Source organism: Carya illinoinensis, chromosome 7 (assembly GCF_018687715.1).
Source record: "Carya illinoinensis cultivar Pawnee chromosome 7, C.illinoinensisPawnee_v1, whole genome shotgun sequence".
In the NCBI taxonomy this organism is placed as follows: Eukaryota; Viridiplantae; Streptophyta; class Magnoliopsida; order Fagales; family Juglandaceae; genus Carya; species Carya illinoinensis.
This window is the reverse complement of record NC_056758.1, coordinates 13583239-13604324: the sequence shown is the minus strand read 5'-3', so window position 1 is coordinate 13604324 and position 21086 is coordinate 13583239. Positions and strand designations below refer to the sequence as shown.

Sequence of the window (21086 nt, the reverse complement as noted above, 5' to 3'; positions counted from 1 at the left end):
AATTTTACATTTAAATAACAACTCTTTCTCTTGCAATATCCTCTCTCTCTTGCAATATCATTTCTCTTTTAGTTTCATATCAGATTCTTGATAGTAATTGTTTTTTCAGGCAAATTCTATGAAAGTGCTAATATTGCAAGATATTACAAGGGTACTGAAGTAAAATGAGGGGCAGATGGATCCTTTCCATTTTGTGAAGTTGGAGAAATAACATTGAGCAAGCCGATGGAAATGCATATTCGGGTGGAGGATGCACTCCATCATATAAATTAATCAAGCACAAGTCAAGAACCCTAACTAAAGTGGGAAAGTCTGCACGTGGAGAAGTGAAGAGATCAAATATTTGTAAAGTCTAAGTAAGAACCAAGTGACACTGTTTTGAAAAGAATAAGACGATGTGTTTTATTTTACATTAAACATGACTGCATTTTGTTGATGGTACGGCAACTTATTGTTTCTACTGTCTTTTTAGAATTTCTTGCTTTATGTTATGAGTTTGTTATTACTTTGTAAACGTACACCAAAGGCATATGAGATGTATAACGAAAGAAGGGGGGCAATGTAGAGACATCATCTTTGATCTTTTAATCAATGGAATATTCTAGAAGAAGGGTGCCTCAAACTACCCATTGTCATTCTTTTGCTTTTCTTTTGAATTTATGAAATTATCAGTTCTTTTGTTCATCCCATTTTCCTCTGTTATTCCCTTTTCTAGTGAGTTATCTAACAAGTTTATAACATTTGGTATCTAGAGCCGACGATCCCGATGGCCGACAGCAATTGTTTTAAACAACAACAAGAGACCTTTGCAATGGAAAGTGGCTGCTCACAAAGAGAGTCTTCAGGAGATCAAGGACCACTTATATTAGTTGACGGATATGGTACAGACCTTGGTGGCAAATCATAACAATATTCCTAATCGGGAACTTCCAATGGTTAATGAAGATTGAAATCTCTCTCTTGATATGAGCATGAGTGAAGATTTGGGCTCTATAGAATTAAAAAAATAGAAGTAAGAAGCTATAGGTTCAACAAAAGAAAAAGAAAAATTAGTGGTTGTAGAAGAAAAAGGGTAAACAAAAGAAGAAAAAGTTACAAACAAGGAGTACTAAGAACATGAAAAGCCCATTCTCAAATCTTCAACTAACTTTCATGGGGGACAAATCAGCTTCTAATTGTCTTGTTCATAACCTTCGGAGCTTGGCTGCTGGCATTAAGCCTTCTACACCTAACACTAATGTTGATGCAAATCTTTTACCACTGCTCCAAGGTCTTCAAGATATGTCAACTATGGTAGGTACTATAGATTCTCTCGCATGTTTTGATGGGTCCTTCCAAATTTTTGTTGGATTGGTAGGTATTGATCAAGGGAAGATAGGAATTGTGGATTTGGAGTGTGCTAATACGGAAGGTATGGCTCATCTGTTGCTCAATATAATGTCACATAAACACCTTCTTTGTGTGCTCGATGTACTTCCTTGGCCTCTTGATATAGGAAAAGGACTGGACTATTGGTTGAAGGAGTTTTGAGGCTGATTGAGGTAAGGGGAGATGCTGGCTCACACGCAAGCTAAGGCGAATGAAAAAATGTTGCTGAAGTTTTGGGGGCTTTAGGAGATAGAATTTTGGAACAAGATGATGTGAGTGTGAAACAAAACAGGTCTCCTGAAGGGATACTATTCAACCAAAAACTTGAAACTTTTTATTGCACTATAACATTTTAAATATTCTTCCAAATCTAATGGCACAATTTGTTTAAAAAAATTCCATTCCTAAGTGCCTTAATTAAATAAATAGCAAATTTCGTCACCATAATAGATCGGGATTCAACAATACTAATGGACTAAAACCTAATCGATTGGTTGACATTTATAACCCAGAAGAATTTCTTTTAGGTTATTACCTTTCTTCAATAAAAGTGATGTTTTATAAAAGTCGAGGTAAGTGACTATGTTCATTCCCTTCTGACTACTTATTGTAAATAGAAGGCTCTTGTGCCTCAATCTACTTTTTACCTTTTTCATAAAAGATTGCCAAAAAACCCTTTGTATACTAATCTCATATACTCCACGGTTGGTCTCGAATTATAGCACCAAAGCTACCATGATTATTTTGTTCCCTTTTTTTATTTTTTTATTTTTTTTTATTCATAGCAGAATGGGACGATCTTATTAGGTAACAACACGAACTCTATTCAATAGGCCATTTTATTCGTCACTTTTACAATTATCACTTTTTCATCATTTTTAAATGTGACATCAAACAATTACATAATTAATTATTATTATTAATTTATTTAATGTCATACTAAGAAATAATGAAAACATAATTAAAAAGATAAATATTTTTTTTTATCTACACAAGATATTGGTCGACCAAGGTCATTGGGCTTGCGTGGTCATGGGCCCAATTATTATAGAAATTGTATTGACCCATTGGGATGGTAGACCACAAATTAAACACTATTTTCTCATTTATAAGGTGGTTCCCAATTTGACCCGTCAGTTTCAACTCTGGTGGCCCACCGCAGAAGGGTACGAAAATATGATTGACAAAGAGCCAAACCTTTCGTCTCCTTCCTTCCTAACCCCCACACCAAACCAATAGTCTACACTTACACATTCGCAGCCTTCATGCCAAGAAGTTTGGCACCCGATTCTTCCCAAACTGTTCTTCTCCCCTTGTATATACATACACATATAACCTACCCCACCTACAGGAAGAGCAACCCATCCTTCATGGATTCACTCTCATCCGTCTCGCCTTCCATTGGTCTCCCTGCCACCAGCGACCCCTTCCGCCTCTGCAGCCGTTGGCGACTCTCCGTGGCTCCTCTCTCTGCTTTCCAAAGCCATGGCATCCGTCGTCTTTCTTCCTCCTCCTCCTCTTCTTCTTCTTATTATTTCGTCGGCGTCTCGTACTCTCTTGAACGTCCCAGAAGGAGAATTAGTCAAGTTTCTTTTAGTCTGAGAGGTGGAGCTGTGGAAGAAGAAGAAGACGCCGACGGAAGAGAGGATGTGGAGAGGGCACTTCACCTGGACGGTACCATTCCTGGAACTTTGGGTGAGTTCGTGAAGCGGATGTCGTCGCGTGCCTACGACATGCGTAGACACCTGCACCAGACCTTCAATAGTAGCAACTATGATGGTATTGCTTCCTTCTTCTTTGTTCTGATTATAGTCGGTAGCAGCACCAACCTGCTCGCCATACTCCCTTGTCATACGTCCTAGAGGGTGGTTATGAAACTATACCCAAAAAACCTCACTTTCAAATTTGATCTAACCAAGTAATAATGTTCCATCATATGGACGGAGAGGAAATAACACATTGTCGAAGAGCCACAGACGTCCCTCTAGTATCCGTTGCTTATCAGCATGCATAGCAAACGTCACCACAAAAACTTTCTTGTCAACCTCTTGAAAGATAGCCTTCCTGCCAATTGCTCCAGATTTTTGCCATTGAGTTTGGCTATAAGATCCTTCCCCACACTTAGTTCACTTCAAATTTTACCAAAAAGACTAAGTTCTCCTTTTCTCTGTACGTCAACCTCCCCTTCAAAAGGAATATCAATAACCACTTTCTCCTCCTCCAAGAGGCGCAATTGCCTCCATTTATCTCATGATCTTCCATCACACGAGGATCTGCAAGATCTAACTTATTGCCTCATAGCAGGACTCAGAACACTACCTCTAAAATCACCTGGGCTCTACTAGAGAGGAGACTTTATTTGGTAGCCATTTGTCTACTTATTTGTTAGTTATTGTTATGTTTGAATGTAATAAATTGATTGGAATGCAACCGGAATATCAACAACATACCTTGATATATGGTATGAAAGATTGTAACCAAAGTTTTGCTTGACCAACTATTAGAGGCCGGCTGTATGGTCGTCTACTTTTTTTTCAAGAAAAGAGTTTCCTTGTAGAACCTCAAAGAAAAGTTCTTGTTTGATCTCTTATAGCATTCTCATTGGCTTGACTAAATTTAGATTCAAATTTAGCCAATATCAACACTTATTTACATTTACTTATTCTATCTAAATTCAATCCCCACATTAGATTAGCTATTCATTCTCTATATAATAATAAAATATTATTAAATTAATATTTTAAAAAAAAAATATTTTTATCACATTTTATAATTCTACCAATTTAATATTATTAATAATTATATTATAATTAAATTAATATTAAAAAACATATTTTCAAAGGTTATTTAGTCCTTTGAAATAAAAGTGTAGAATATTTTAATATTTTAATTGGTGAAATGAAAGTGTAAGAATGAGAGTAATATTTTAATTTTCGATTAATGAAAGTGATCTTCTATATTTAGCCAACCACTGTAGCAAAAATCTAAATTGTTTTAGATATACCCAATTAATCTAATGAAGAGTGTTTTTGACATAAATTATATAAATTTTGGCCAGCCATTCCATTTGGCCAAGCAAATGAGGATACTCTTAGTCGAATAAAATGCAGTGTTACCCTTGATGTGAGCTACCTTCAATCATGAGACAAATGGCTCTTTATTACTTTTGGTGAATGCATTCCCTGAGAGTCTGAAATAATGTGTTTACCTTTAGCTGATTAATTCAGTTTCTGGCATGTATGTGACACTTTAGGGTATCAGAAGTGAATGCAAATTTGAAGGTTTATAGTGGTAGGATTAGCTGGCTTACAACTGGATTACATCGAACAACAAATATTTGTCTCTTGCCTCACTGGACACTTCAATCTACAGATCAGGAACTCGAAAGTGCCAGATTTTTGTTTCAAGAGGTAATACTTCCTACGTTATTAAAGATCAAAGAATGCCGCTGTTGAGAAGGCATCATGCACTGGCAGAAATCTCATAATAGTTTGGTGGACTGCCTTCATAAGGAATATAGTGGACTCTGGCCAAAAAAAAAATTCATTTTCTCTCTCTCTGTTTTCAGTGTGCAAGCTCCGTCCTTAATTCCTATTCATCCTCGTCTTCGTTGTCATCATAGTTGAAGGGTAGGGGTACAGACTTGAATGCACGGTACTTGCCAACATTGTTCAAATGCTCATTCTCCAACCTGATGTAAATCACAAGAAATTGAAAACATCTAAATTTGTGCAAATTCTCAACATGCAAGTAGTCCCCTTTCTTATCCATAAAAATAGTTGTATAAACAGGTTAGAAATTTACTCGAAAATGACCATCAATCTTGGTTACCTGAAGAAATTCCAAATCCCACGACGAATGATTTCTAGGCTGGCTACAATGGTGATCAAAGATTCTCTATGTAAGAAAGACACCTTGAAACCCAAGACGGTTTGCAACCAAGCAAACCTGAGGACGACATTCAACACCTGCAATATATTACCATGAAATTACAAAAGATGGTTTAGTGTCAGATGTTGAAGAAAACTCTCCAGTTGAAGTCGTTTACTCACCATGGCTCCAAAATATACACTTTTGTGAGGGATCAGAAGTTTGTCTCTCAGCCATCGGTTCTTAGATTGCCGTTGCAGGAGTCCCCAGTCGACGACAAGGTCCCATTATGTACCGACAATTGCTGCAATGGCTGAGAAAATCCATGCTATCAGCTTTTCTCCTAGAATTTATTTCTGTTATTAATAACGCTGAAGTTTGGTACGTACGAATAATGGATGAAATGTGCCCACGATACATGAAAATGACTACATATGTATTGATATGTGTCATGACTTTTAGCTATAGTATCCAACAAATAGCGAGTTAAGTTTAGCTACAGTATCCAACAAATAACATTTTTTTTTAATATTATTTTCTTGAGAAAACATATTATTCAATCTTTTCATATATATTACCAAGATTTCCAAATGTCATTAAGTTTCTTAGAAACTATTTGTTTTCAATTTCCATTTTTAAATAAAAGACAACATACAATTGAAAAAATAGTATATTTAATTCATTTGCTATAGTTGAAAACATCTCATAAAATTATATAATATTTAAAAATAATAATTTTATATTAAGGTAAATTTTAAAATCTTAATCTTACAAATCAAATTATGTTATATAGATATATGTGGTGTAAAGGTTTTCAATAGCACTACTTCTTTATAGAGAATTGTTATAAGAAAACATTACACCACGCACATCTACCTAATTCGAACATGTGATTTTGTGTTAATTTTTTTCTTTTCTAGTTTACAAAGAGTATGCACACATGATTTATTTCTATGTTTCCCAATAGTGCACATATGTCCTTCTAAGGTTGGATAGTAAAGGTCGGAGAAGGACAATAACTCAAATTCAGCATATTATAAAACATGATGAGCTCAATGTACACAACGATTTCAAGTAATGCGGAAGAGAGCTTTTTAATTGAGTTGGGTTGTTGATTGGATGCCTTTCGATGGACCCAACACTGAAACTAGAATTAATATTCTTAATAATTTGCATGGACCTGCTTTTTTTGCTTTTTGATTTGAGTAGGTGAGACACATAATTTGCTTGAAGTTGACTTTCTCTTCAAACTCCACGTGCTTTCTTATTCAAACTGGCAACGAATTATGTTTTCGTTTTCTTTGTTCTCTCTTCTTCTTTTGCCAAAACGAAGAAAGGAATATGGTGGTTCTTGATAGTAATTTTTTTTCAGCGCTTAAAATCGTTACAAAAAAACATTTAAAGCTCTTCATATACTCATTTTCAGTGATTTTAACTTTCTTGCACGTTCGCAGCAATTATCGCGTCTTTTTTGCTCAAAGCAGCGATAAAAAAAATTTCACTGCTAAAAATACTTTTAGCAGCGATTTTTTTCCTTGCTAAAACTCCCAACATTGTTGTAACTGTCCTCATGCCCATAAACATAGATCGTTGAGAAACCTTAATTGCAGCATTTTAAATCTTTGCAAATACTCTAGAAATCGCTGGAATTGATCTATAGTATTTCCAGCGAAAAATAAAAAAATTGTTGTAAATACTCATTTGCAGCGTAATAGAAACACTAAAAAAAGAACCAAAAGCACTGCAAATAGGAAAAAAACTGTTGCAAATGTGGTTACCCATGTATGAAAAATCGTTGTTAAAGTTTAATTGCAGCATTTAAAATCGTAGACCATTAATGTAGTTATGGGCTATATACATTGAGGTGGACCAATTTCTTCCCAAAATCTACAACTTACAAACTACTAAATATATAGATCGCATTTCTTGCTTTTAAAACTTAATTGAAAATGTCCACATTCATTTTGATTGTGAAAAATTAAGAACTTTTCTTCTCCTTGGCAACTTTTAGTCTCAACTTCACTTTCAGGACATTGTTTCCACAGCTAATTTGAAGTGAAGACCTTATAACGAATGATTCAAGACATTTGATTTTTTAATATAAATGAGATATTCTTGGGACAGCCGAGTTAAATAAAAATAAAAATATAAGCATAAAATACGAAGTCACATGACATCATAGCATCTTTCTACCAACCATATCTCATGGATGATTACTTGAAACAATTCAAGCTTTTTATAGGTATCGTGAAACTAACGGGGGAAAAAAAGAAAAAAAAGGGACAAACAAACAAACAAGCAAAGACTTTCTAATCGTAGACCATCTTACACGATTACAACTTCTGCGTTATATATACTTAAACAAAGACAAATCTATATAAGAGAAATGAACAGAAACACACCCAAATGAGCCAAAAGACATAAAAGAAAATGAAAATTAGCACTTCTAATGTGGTTGGCGGGTTTGTGTATGTTTTCCGAGAAATCTAATCAAATTTAAATCACAAGAAGTTCTAAAACAACACAACTGTTTCATAGAAAGGTAATGTACCTTAAGAAGCACCCTGTCGTTATTATTTATGTAACCATGCCACTCCTCGTCGGATGGGTAACCTGCTGCAAATTCTTTTGATATCGGTGTCCTGCAACCAGAAAAGACAAATACAAATTAAATAACAAGATTCAAGCTGGTTAAAAAATAAAAAATGCATATGGAATATGTGGTATTTCTAGTTGAGTTAAAAACGCAATGCACCAAAAATTTGCGGGAAAAAAATAGTCTTGAGCAATTGCTTCGATAAGTGAGATCACACAAGTAAAAGTAACTATGAGCCTCAGCTTGCATTTTAGGTTATAATCAAGTCAACCTATACCCTTAAATCTTCATGACCACTCTTCTTGTTCTTTTTTCCCAAAATAATAAAAAAATAAAAAAATTTGAAGAAAAAAACCATTAATTCAGAGCCGTGTGAAGTTTATGGAATTGGACAAGGATTCTTCCATTCAAGTTCCTTATAGAATCAAAGTCTATATATAGACTTTATAGAAGAATCGAAAAGAATATTGTTGGTTATAGGGCACAACAGGGAGTAGCAATCTCATATGTACTCTGTAGTACATATTCTAGTAGACATGATTGTTGTGCTGTGCGTGTGTTGTTGGTCTGCTGTGTGACATACTTGATATTAAGAGTGTGCAGTCTAATAAGCCGCATGATGCAAACGACCCAATCCCATAGAAATCGAAAGCTTCCATGCATGATTGTAAACATTCGACCTGGGCCACCCATAACCCACAATATGCCAAACAAATTACATGAGGATACCTAGAAATCTAAACCCACATCAACACGTCCACAAAATGTAGGTATACAATCAAAATCTCATGCCAAAAAATTCATGGTTTCAAACTCAAAAACCTAGAAATTAGTCTACAAAAAAATGGCAATTTTTTACACTGCAACAAGAATGGATGAAGGAGAAGAGATACAATAAATTGTTGCAGCCATACCTGTGATGATGGAAGGTAAACAAGAGTCTCGACTCACAAATCTCCACCTTCGATTTGCTCAAAATGGTTGAAAAATCAAATGCTTCAAATCCCCAATCGCAAGGCACCCAGTTGTAAGGGGATGAGAAGACGACGCACTGTAGCTTCTGCTGGGAAGGCAAACGAAATGGAGAAATACAAGCTTGGGTGGGGATTGAAGATCCTGGTCAAGCTGTGCGAGGGTGGGTATCACAACGATGGTACGTACTCGGGAATGGGGATGAAGAGAGAAATTCACTGAAAGGGAAAGTAATGGGAATGACTAAGGTTCAACGGGGGAAAATAAAACAATTCGTGTGTTTTGGCACCCAAGACGATATTGCAACGATAGTTAGCTCGTTGCAACATGTTTTTTGTTTTTTCAAAGAAAACAATTGCTGCAATAATTCAAAAAATGCTACAACTGATTGCAAAAACAGCCGCTCCTTATTAATCATAAAGTTTGGGTTTATATGCAGCGATGAAAATTAAATCGCTGCTAATACTTACTTTTTGCAGCGTTTTTATTTATAATAGAATAAAAATCGCTGCAAAAACCCTGATTTCTTGTAGTGTCAGGTAAAATGAGGGCCAGATGGATCATTTCCATTTTGAGAAGTTAGAGAAATAACATTGAGCAAGTGGATGAATGAGATGATGTGTTTTATTTTACATTAAACATCGCTGCATTTTGTTGATGGTAAGGCAACTTATTGTTTCTACTGTCTTTTTAGAATTTCTTGCTTTATGTTATGAGTTTGTTATTACCTTGTAAACGTACACCAAGGGAATATGAGATGTATAACGGAAGAAAGGGGCAATGTATAGAGATCATCTTTGAGCTTTTAATCAGTGGAATATTCTGGAGGAAGGGTGCCTCGAACTACCCATTGTCATTCTTTTGCTTTTCTTTTGAATTTATGAAATTATCAGCTCTTATGTTCATCCCATTTTCCTTTGTTATTCCCTTTTCTATTGAGTTATCTAACAAGTTCAAAACATTTGGTATCTAGAGCCGACGATCCCGATGGCTAACAACAATCGTTTTAAACAACAACAACAAGAGACCTTGCAATGAAAAGTGGATGCTCACAATGAGAGTCTTCAGGAGATCAAGGACCACTTAAATTAGTTGACGGATATGGTGTAGACCTTGGTGGCAAATCATAACAATATTCATAATCAAGAACTTCCAGTGGTTAATGAAGATTGAAATCTCTTTCTTGATATGAGCATGAGTGAAGATTTGGGCTCTACAGAGTTAAAAAAAATAGAAGTGAGAAGCTATAGGTTCAAAAAAAGGAAAAGAAAAATTAGTGGTCGTAGAAGAAAAAGGGTAAACAAAAGAAGAAAAAGTTGCAATCGAGGAGTACCAAGAACATGAAAAGCCCATTCTCAAATCTTCAACTAACTTTCATGGGGGACAAATCAGCTTCTATAAGTCTTGTTCATAACCTTCGAAACTTGGCTGCTGGCATTAAGCCTTCTACACCTAACACTGATGTTGGTGCAAATCTTTTCCCATTGGTTCAAGATATGTCAACTGCGATAGGTACTATAGATTCTCTCCCATGTTTTGATGGGTCCTTCCAAATTTTTGTTGGATTGGTAGGTATTGATCAAGGGAAGATAGGAAGTGTGGATTTGGAGTGTGATAATACGGAAGGTATGGCTCATCAGTTGCTCAATATAATGTCACATAAACACTTTGTTTGTGTGCTCGATGTACTTCCTTGGCCTCTTGATAGAGTAAAAGGACTAGACTATTGGTTGAAGGAGTTTTGAGGCCGATTGAGGTAAGGGGAGATGCTGGCTCACACTCAAGCTAAGGCGAATGAAAAAAAAAAAATGTATAGTTCTCTTGCAAAAATGGCCGAGTCTTTGAGTTTATATAATCCAAATGAGAAAAATGTTGCTGAAGTTTCGGGGGTTTTAGGAGATAGAATTTTGGAACAAGATTATGTGATTGTGAAACGAAACAGGGAAGTGATTCTTGATGAAAAGCTTAGAAATTATTGGGAAAGGGTTAGAACCAAGAAGCTGTTTGATTAAATGCTTGAAAAGCTAAGCTTAATTTGATACCATAATTTGTCAAGTATAGTTTTTGTATCTATAGCTTAAAAGTGTAGGCCAATCACGGTTTTCATGGTGGATGTGCTTTATGCCACTTCTATATTCCAAATTTCTGAACTTGTTGCCCTTTATTAAAGGCAGTTGCTAGATATTCTTGACAATGCTATAATATATTACATTTTGTTGGTTCTATCCATTGCAAACATGTGTGGTAAAGCACATGAAAGATTGTTGGCAAGGTGTATTGAGAGTATTGTTAAGTTTCATGTTGGTGTGATTAAGGGTGGAAAAAAATGGGTAAATTGGATCGGTGGGTTTGATCCGGTACCGAGTTTAGTCCATTCTAGTATCGATTCTATTTTTCTTAAAATCGATTGAAATCGGTCCTGTTCTTATTTTCTCTTTTTTAATACCAGACCGAACTGAACCGGTTCTTATACATATATATTTTAATTTTTTTATATTGTCTAAAATATTTTTTATATTATATACAATTTTATAATTATATATAAAATATTTTTTCTTATATGATAAATTACTAATTAATATAATATTAAATTTAAAATCCTATATAAATAATTGTATATTATCACTATAGTCTATTGTATTAGTAGTTATACGATTACTATATCACTATATATTATAATATACTATAATATATCAATATATTATATATTATAATATATCACTATAGTTTATAATACAATTATAATATATATTATAAAATAATACAATATATTATCATTATATTGTTATATACTATAATATATACTATAAATATACCCAAAAAATTGGAGCGAACTGAATCGAAACTGGAAAAATTAGAAGTACCAGTTTAGGGGGTGTAACTGGTGCGGTATCGGTTTTTCAATTCTCAAAACTAGTATATAACGGTTCGATTCCAAAATATATTAAAAACCAAACAAACCAGATTGTTTACACCCCTAAGTGTGACAACCATTGCTTGAGGGAATGGGCATGGCCTCTTTGAGGAAATGCGCCACATACCGCCTAAGCCAGATAGAATTGTTGTGGAGGGAGCGAAGTTCCCAAAGAAAATGGAGTCTGTTCCAAATGAGTGATGGGTAGAAGATATATTTGAGCTAAACATTGATCTTTACAAGCGAGTAATGATTGTTGTTAGAGTTCTACTGCCAGATGCCAAGAAATGTAAACAGAAAAGAAAAATAAATATAGGAGTACGGAGCATATTCTGCATCTTGGAGAAGGCAGATAAAATATGGAGAAAATCGTTGTTGCGTGAAGATGGCTAGGTACCATGTTTTATCAAAGTAGGATGGGGTCAACCATCTACCCCCGGGAATGGAAACCCAATTGATAATTAAGGAGTTGCTTCACGTAGGGGTTGAAATTCAAGATGTTTTAGTGATTATGGTTGCAGGTGGCCGCAAAAGCTTGTGTTACTAGCTTCCAGCTGCTTTTCTTGGTGGAATTACCCTTGTTGTCAATTCTTTACTGTCGCCAATTCAAGATCATGGAAGCGTCTCACCTTGTTACATGGTAAAAAAGGAGAGGATAGGACCCCTTTGGCTTGGGATGCTCAACTAAGAAGAGAAATAGGTGCAGCAAGAGGCATTGCTTGTATCCATTCAAAGATTGGCGAAAAGCTTGTTTGTGATCCAACCCTCAAACATTTTTTCGGCATGAATCGGTAAGGTGTGTGGTTATAATACACTACCTTGGTTATAATGAGTTTCTGAATGTGTATGAGAAAATGGACATGCCTTGGAATAAGATTTTTGATGTTGTTGCTGGCATGAAGAGTAAAAGGGATGTGTTTGTTCAATTTGAGTGTGAGGAATTTGCAAACAATGCTATTGAGAAAATAAATGGCTTTACGGTTGGAGAGAAGCAAATATATGTTTTGAAGTTTGTTAAAAAGAGTGATAGGATTTTGTCCAGTGTTGATGCTAAATATACAAACTTGTAATTAAAGAATTGGCCTCTAAATGTCATGGAAGAGGTTCTTTGGGAGTTCTCCAATTATGGAAAAATTGCTAGTTGGTTATTTAAAAGGGAGACAATGGGACTCCTAGAGGTTTGGACTTTGTAAACATCAACATAGCATCTGCCGTAGACATCAACCTAGCATATGTTGTCCTGTTGTTGTTTTTGCTTCATGCTTCTTGGTTATTCTATACAAACTTATGTCATTATGGTTCTTTGTGCTTTTGGTTGTTATTTTTGGCATAGGTGGTATAGGGGCTTGCAAACTTGCTTGGTTGCTTTATTATTAAGCATTTGTTGTTGTTTGGGTAGTTACCAAGATATCTAATTTGCCCGGATACAATCAGCCACCACCATATAACTAATAGCAAGGTTATCCTCCTTCAATAGCTGCATATGTGTACTAGTGTGGAAGTTTTATCTTCCTATTACTTGAGAGCTATGGTGTAAGAAAATTGGAAGTAATCCTTGTTGTTCTCATTGCAACAAGGGCATTCTTTATTAGTTTGCTATACCCACCTTGTGTATGAGGAATTCAAAGAAGCATACATGCAACTTGTGGGCAAGGCGCTCTAAGGGGGAGAGATTATAAAGAATTGTAACTGAAGTAGGGAAGTTTGCACATGGAGAAGTGAAGGGATGAAATAACAATTAAGTCTAAGGCCTAGTCTAGATAGTGAGGTGAGATTAGATGATCTATGAATGCTAGTGAAATGATTTGTAAATAGTAATGAAATAGTTTAAGTTAAAATGTTTTATGGAGATTTGGGAAATGAGAGAGAAAAAATTGAATAAAAATATTATAAAGTTAAACTATTATTAGAATATTATTTTTTAATATTATTTTTATTTTGAGACTTCAAAAGGTTGAATTGCTTTTTGTGTTTCATTTGAATGTTTGGAAAAATTGTAATAATTAAGCAATGATTAGATAAAAAAAGTTGAAGATTTGAAATTGAAAAGTGTTTGTATTTGTGGTGTTTGAATATTGAGATGGTATGGAATGGGATGAGAGGCTTTTAACATCCAAACCAGACCTAAGTAAGAACTAGGTGACATTTTTTTTGGGAAGAAGGAAATGATGTGTTTTATTTTACATTAAACACTGTGTGTTGTTAATAGTAAGGCAGCTTGTTGTTTCTACGATTTTTTTTAGAATTTCTTGCTTTTTGTTACGAGTTTGTTATTACCTTGTAAACGCTAGGGGTATACGGAATGTTTAAGGGAAAAATGGAGCAATGTATAGAGATCATCTTTGACTTTGTAATCAATTGAATATTTTGGAGGACAGGTGCCTCGAACTACCCATTGTCATTCATTTACTTTTTATTTTTCCTGAATTTATGAAATTATCAATTTCTCTTCATCCCATATTTCATTTGTTATTCCTTTTTCTAGTGATTTATCCTGCAGGTTTATAACAATTAGAGCTCGCACTACATAGAATTCGAGAAGTATTCCATTTGGTGGGCAATGTGATGATGGCTACAATCTCTCTAATGATGCGTACAATCTGCTAATACTCATTCACGTTAATGTGATTGAGAACTTTGTAGACTATTTCTGAGTTTCTATCCCGTGCATGTGATCCGTTCTAGATGTTGGGCTTGTGGATCTTGGTTTGTTATTGTGGTGACTTGATTTGATGAGCTGACCCACCAATATTTTGTCACGATTTTTTGGTGGAGTTTTAATGAGGCTTGGGCTGATATTTTGCCATTGTTTTGATTTAGGAAGTGCCAAATAGAGAGTTTGCTCGAAATTCACGCGACAGGTCGCTTGAGCAAAGATCATATAGGAAGTTCGTTCGAGATTCACTCAACATTCCACTCGAGTGAATAACACAAAAAAGTCAAAATTTAGGCTCCGTTGTGTAATACTATAAATATGTACTTAATGAAAAGTATAAGGGGAGGTTTGGAGGTAGAGATGAGAATTTTAAATTTGAGACGAGAGTTTAAGATATTATTTTTAGTAATATTATTGTTTTAGAATTTGAAAAAGTTGTATTGGGATTTGAAAAAGTTGAATTATTTATTATATTTTATATGGAGATTTGAGAAAAGTGTAATGATGAGATGAGAATTTTGAGTTTGAGATGAGAATTCTTTGGCCCCAAACCTGCCCTAACTGGTTTGGATGGTGAATTTTGCTCGAAAATGTATCTTGTTATTCTTTAACATAATAAAATCATCTGTAACTCTGTGGATGTAAATACGTTGCCGAACCATGTTAATTTTGTGTCGTGTGATTGCTTATTTGTTTGCTTTTACTTTCTCTATCATCATTTTCACAATACCAGGTTGAGCTTCTTTGCTTTCGAGGCTGCAAGGAGAGCAGATAATGCTTCACCTATTATGGTTGCATTTCTTTGTTGAGTCATGGAGCAAGTGAACTTTGGAGTTGCTGGTAGCTTTATGTATATAAGTGAAGGGTGAAAGATGTGTCTTAAATCTTCCCTGATTTACCCATTTCCAGTGTGTTTGGACAACATCTCTTAAGTTATTAGCCTAACTTTAGGGCTTTTCATATGAGAGATTGCCATATGAAATAAGTTTTAAAATATTTATTGAGCATTTGATGCTATGTAAAAAAATTCAAATAGTGAACCATATATATTACAAAGCTCACTTTAATTATGCTTCTTTCTTCTACTTTAGTCCCTTAAGTATTTTTTGGATACATTTATTCACTTAATTAGCCCACCACCTAGATAGTTGGATTTGAACATTGCTAAGTAATGATACCTACACAACACATTTCGCAACACATGTTATAAAATAAGAATATTTTTACAAAATGGTGTTACTTTTATAAGATATTTTAAAAAAATATCACTCTTTTAAAAACATTAGTGTATATATTCAAGCGAAGATTTCAATGTCTTGTAGAATATTTGCTTGAGGAGATATTATGGAAAATCTGCAACATCAATTTCGCTATAGACAATCATTTTAGCTCATGAAATTGCGCACACCCCTAACGTGGCATTCTACCACAGTCATTTTTTTTTTTCTTTTGGAACTCTATGTTAACCAAAATCACCCGTGTGTTGAAGCTAACTGTTAGAATTTAACAAATAGTCGGGACAGAGGTCACGCCGCATTAAATGTTTCTCCTAAAGGGCCACGCCACATTAAATGGACATGGCTGAAGAAACTACGAGGGCATGCAATCCCCCAGCCACAGGGCATGGGCCTCTGGCCCCCAAACCCAGGTATAAAAACGATTCTCAGGCACCAGAGCAAGGGTTAGATTCATTTACTTGAAACATGTAACTAATTTTGGCATCGGAGACTCCCCTGGCCACCACCATGGTTACCATCTCTCGGTGTTTTCTCAGTGTTTGCTGGCCTAAAATTGAAGACCAGAGTTGCTGTCGGCCTAGTTAAAAGGTATACAAAACACAACGTCAATAGCTGTATTAGTGTGAATTCCCTAAACATAGAAGGTAAATGGTGAAGTAAGGCTAGGAGTATCTACAGGAGCCATGGAGGCAGGACCTGGAGGGAAAAGTGGTTATGGTGATAGGGGAGCCTCCGAACTTGCTTGTGAATTTTGTCTTGACCTTGCCAATGCTGGCTGCAAGATCATGGACGCCACTCGTAGGGTCGACCGCCTCAACTCCCTCTGCCACCAAATCAATCACCTCCCTTCTTCTTCGGCATCCAACTCCTAAGGTTTTCGAGCTGTGGCTATAAAGCTAGACATTTGTGCCGATACTCCCACCATCAAAGCTTCTGTACAAGGCTTGGGATGAGTTCGGACATATCGACGCCTTGATCAATAATGCAAGAGTTAGAGGCAATTTACTCTTCTTTTCTTTTCTTTTTTTTTTTCTTTTTTTTTTCTTATTTGCTTTCTTTTTTATTTGTTGAGAAAATGAAGGAAAATGAGAGAAAATTTTGAATTTGGTACTAACCGAAGCAAATAAACCATTAATGTTAAAATCTCTTCTAACTTGATTTCTTAACAATAAAAATAATTCATTAAATTTTAAGCCGGAACTCAAATTCCACCTTTGATATTAGCCTACTGAGTCTTATCCGAATTTCCTGATACTTCTTTGCGAGTATATGGCTACATAGCTACTTCTTCCTCTATATTTTAATTCTTAGAGCCTGTAGACAGATTCGTATACTTTGATATGGATCTATCTCTTTTTCTTTTACTTGTTTGATCGATGTCCTTAACTATTACGCTACGAACCTTAGGTAATGTGAGATCTCCATTGGACTTTTCTGAGGAGGAATGGGAACAGGTCGACAAGACAATCTTAAAAGTTGAAGATTGGAGAAGAGAAAAGAAGGTGAGGGTTCTTTGCTACGGGAGAATGGAGAAGGCATTGTGGCTGGCTACATAAGATAAACTTGGAGTTTTGGCTAGATAAGACAGTCACTTTCGTTTATTTCCTCTTCTACCGAACAATCTAATTTCCTTCAGAAACACAGCGTTTCATTTTTTACAGCGACGCCTTGTGCACAAAAAATATGAAAAAATGTATGCTTTTAGACTTTTTCCTATAGCCACTACGAACCTACTTCTTACCATTACTTTCACAATGGCTGCTGCTGCTTTATTGAGGTGAATAAGAAACTTCCAATCAAAATCATTCGTAATGAAATTAATAATGGAGTTATTCGTTTAAAACAAATCCCAATAATTTCAAAAAGAAAAAATCCCAATAATTTTGGTTTTGCATTTGCACGAAATGGCCAAAGGGCCTCCTAGAAAGTTGTGTGGATACTCAGCCACTGAAAAATATGTGCGGTTATAGAATAATGATAAGTTTATTATTTCTTATCACATGTTTATTATTTTATAATATACTTGGAAATTTTATTTTTTTATTATTTTTTTATAAATATTTTTTTAATTTCCTTAATCGTTAAAAAAATTTAAAATAATATACAATTTTATTAATATCCCTTTACATATGAATAAACAATCTTAAAAAGAATAGATAAACTGATGTATAACACTAGCTAAAATAGATAATATAAGTTTTGTTTGGCTAAAATACGTTAGAGTTTAGATAAACTATTGGCATACTTTGTACCCAAATAGAAAGGTACTTCTTAAAAACATAAATTATAAATTGATATGATTATATACAAGACTTCAAATATATTTTATTAAAAAATAAAAGTTAAAATCCGTATTACATAAATCTATATAAATTTATAGAGGGATAATATTAAATACAATTTTAGAGTTAAATTCGCCAGCATTCCCACCTACTTTTTTATTTTATTTTATTTTTTTATTTTTTTACAAAATGAGAGTTCAGCTTGAAAATTTTATTTTTTTCATGCTATTCTTTAGTTTTTCTTACTATTATTTTTTAAAAGTATACTTTAGTCTTTGAGGGTTGTTAGAGACACAAATGAATCGTACAATGGGATTCCACATACTGATATGAGGCACTAACAATGCGCCACTTCTTTTTGTCTTTTTTTTTTTTCCTCCCCCCCTTTCCCTCTCCATTTCCCTCGTCGACAATGTCTACCCCCCTAAGGTGGTTCTCGACCACTCCAGCCAATGAACAGCGGCCGTCAATCAAGCAAGTTGCGATCATCCCGGCCATGACATAGTGCACAAAACGTGCACGGAGAGCTCACGACACTAGCGTGAGTTCCCATGTCCCCACTGGTAGTTTTTGCTCACCTTAAGGTGGTTCCTAGGCAAGCTGCAACCACCCTGGCCACAACACAGTGCACTAAATGTGCACGGTAAGCTCATAACATTGTGATGTATATGCAAGAAGGGTCATCCTCAATGCCACTAGGAGGGCTAGGAGGGCTAGGCGTGCTAGGCTAGGAAGGCGACTTTGAGTTGCTTGCATGGTTTGGATGGGAAAGCTCTAGGCGTGCAAGGTGTGGCCATGAAGGACCAACCACTTGTCACTTAGATGTTGATTGAGTGGGTAGGCAAATCTCTTAATTTTAGGAGTTGATACAATTTAGATGAAGTTGGGCATTTGAATACTCTTTAAATTGGGAAGTTTGAATAATTCAGTTTGAATATTGATTTGTTTAATTAGGGTATTAGATTGCCCTTAATTTTAGAAGTTTGCTGGGTTTATTTTGGAATGTTATCTTGAAAAAGGTTGTTGGAGGAAATAATTGGGGGAGGCCTGACTAAACCTGGGAGTATTTATATTTTACAGCTTTGCATTAGATTATTATGCTATTTTTTATAATAAAAGAAAATCTTATGCTTTCTCATCCTATTTTCAAGAATTGAGTGCTAGTCCGAGTTAATCTTGATTTTCATACTCTAAATTATTTGGATCGTGGTGTTGCCTTGAGGTAGTCCTTGATTCATCCATCCAACACAATCGTAAACACCTAAGAGGCTTCCATCATTGGTGCTTTTGTTGAGAGGTGACAACTAACGCATAGAAAGCAGATTGAGAACCTGAAAGCCACTTTGGAGGCATAACAAATCGCCACAAATGAACTATTTGGAAGGATAGAGAAGGTGCTCAACCAGCTGGTGGAGCAAAAGAGGATACTCGAGAATGGAGATGGAAGGCACCATAGAAGAAGGGCTGAGAGACACTATAGTCCTAAGGGTTCGGTTGGGTCTAGAAGAAGCCAACACCATGAGAGGGTAAAGGATTCAGATTAATCTAATAAAGATTCCTTAAGCCTCAATGAAGGATCAACCGAGGAGAGTGAAAGGGAAGAAGAAAACTGAAGTGAGAGAAGAGGTGCTCATAATAGAAGGCAAAGGGGGGAAGCCACCAAACCAAAGATGGACTTTTCCAAGTTCAATGGTGATGACCCGAGCACTTGGGTTAGGGCCAAGTAATACTTCGAGCATAATCACATAGAGGGCCATGCTAAGGTATCCTATGCGGCCTACTTCCTTGAGGAGGATGCTAACTAATAGTGTTAATGGATGAGGAAGACCTATAGAGCTCAAACGAGCGAGTTGAGATGGCAAAAATTTGTCAATGAGCTCTTGGGGAGGTTTGGACCAACTGAGTATATGGACTACGATGAGACTCTCTTAAAGATCAAGCAAAATGAATCTTTAAGAGATTATCAAAAGGAGTTCAAATACTTGTCTACAAGGGTACATGGGTGGTCAGAGAAAGCCCTTATTGGATCTTTTGTGGGAGGCTTGAAGAGTGAATTGGCAGTGCAAGTAAAGCTTAAGAAGCTGAAGACCTTGATGCAAGTCTTGGAGATTGCACTGATTAAGGAAGATTAACTCCAATATTTGAGGAAGAATAGCCGCTTTGAGGTAAGAAAACCACCCCCAATGGTTTCCAAGTTTGATGCAAACAAAACTTTTAGCAAGAACTTTTCACAAATAGGCCCTAGTGGAGGTGGGTGGATCGAATAGAGTCAAGCCACTAACCACGGGCGTGAAGAGGCTATCATTGGAAGAGATGAAATGATGAAGAGAGAAGGGACTTTGTTTCAATTGCAATGAGAGGTTCACACTGGCCACAAATGCAGGGTGAAATAAATTTTTCTTATTGAGATGGAGTCAGAGAATGAGGGAGACTTAGAGGAGGAAGAGCAAGGACAAAAGCAGGAAGAATAAGGAGACGCCGGGTTGGGGGGGAGATCATCACATTTCTATCCATGCATTGGCTGGTGTCATGGGGCCTAGAATGATGAGAACACAAGCTCACATTAGCAAGATGGAGAGAACAATTCTTGTTGATAATGTTCATCCTTAAACTTTATCAACTCTAAAGTAGTCGAGAGCTTGGGATTGCTTATGACTTTTATCACTCCATTTGAAGTCAAGGTAGCTAGCTAGCAGGGAGAAGTTGCGTGTAGAGAAGCGTACAAGAAAGTATGTTTGAAAATGAAAGGCCTTGAGATTTTGGTGGATTTATACTCTTTGCCTATTGTTGAGCTGAACGTTGTGTTGGGTGTGCAATGGCTAGAGGAGCTAGGGAAGAGAGTCTTGGACTATAGAAAAATGACTATGGAGTTTATGATGGGGGGCAAATGGGTGATAATGAGAATGAATGGGAGAGGAGGATGTAAGGTCGTGGGGCATAATGAGATGAAGAAGATCTTGAGACAAGGGGGTTATGTTTTGCCATCACTTTGGCTTTACAACCAAGGGATTTGGGTGAGAAGCATGGAGTGGAAGGTGGGGGGCAGAGAGGTGAAGTTAGGGGCTGAGGTGCCTAGTGACTCAAGGGGTTTGTTGGGGAGGTTTTCCAAGGTGATGAACGATCCAAAGACACTTCTGCCCTCAAGAGAATTTGACCACCGCATGCCATTGAAGGAGGAAGCTAAGTCGGT

General features: G+C 35.9%; 2 protein-coding genes across 2 annotated transcripts; one reads left to right on the top strand and one right to left on the bottom strand.

Annotated features, from left to right (window-relative positions):
• Positions 1 to 2738: 2738 nt before the first annotated feature.
• On the top strand, positions 2739 to 3230 carry LOC122316183. The gene has a single exon (XM_043132718.1). The coding sequence runs from the start codon at positions 2739 to 2741 to the stop codon at positions 3228 to 3230; it is 492 nt and encodes a 163-aa protein (XP_042988652.1).
• Positions 3231 to 4623: 1393 nt separating this feature from the next.
• On the bottom strand, positions 4624 to 5582 carry LOC122317186 (phosphate transporter PHO1 homolog 8-like). Its single transcript, XM_043134141.1, has 3 exons — positions 5421 to 5582; positions 5200 to 5336; positions 4624 to 5059 (listed from the first exon to the last, which is right to left on the bottom strand). The coding sequence occupies exons 1-3, from the start codon at positions 5421 to 5423 to the stop codon at positions 4960 to 4962; spliced, it is 240 nt and encodes a 79-aa protein (XP_042990075.1). The 5' UTR covers positions 5424 to 5582; the 3' UTR covers positions 4624 to 4959.
• Positions 5583 to 21086: the final 15504 nt, after the last annotated feature.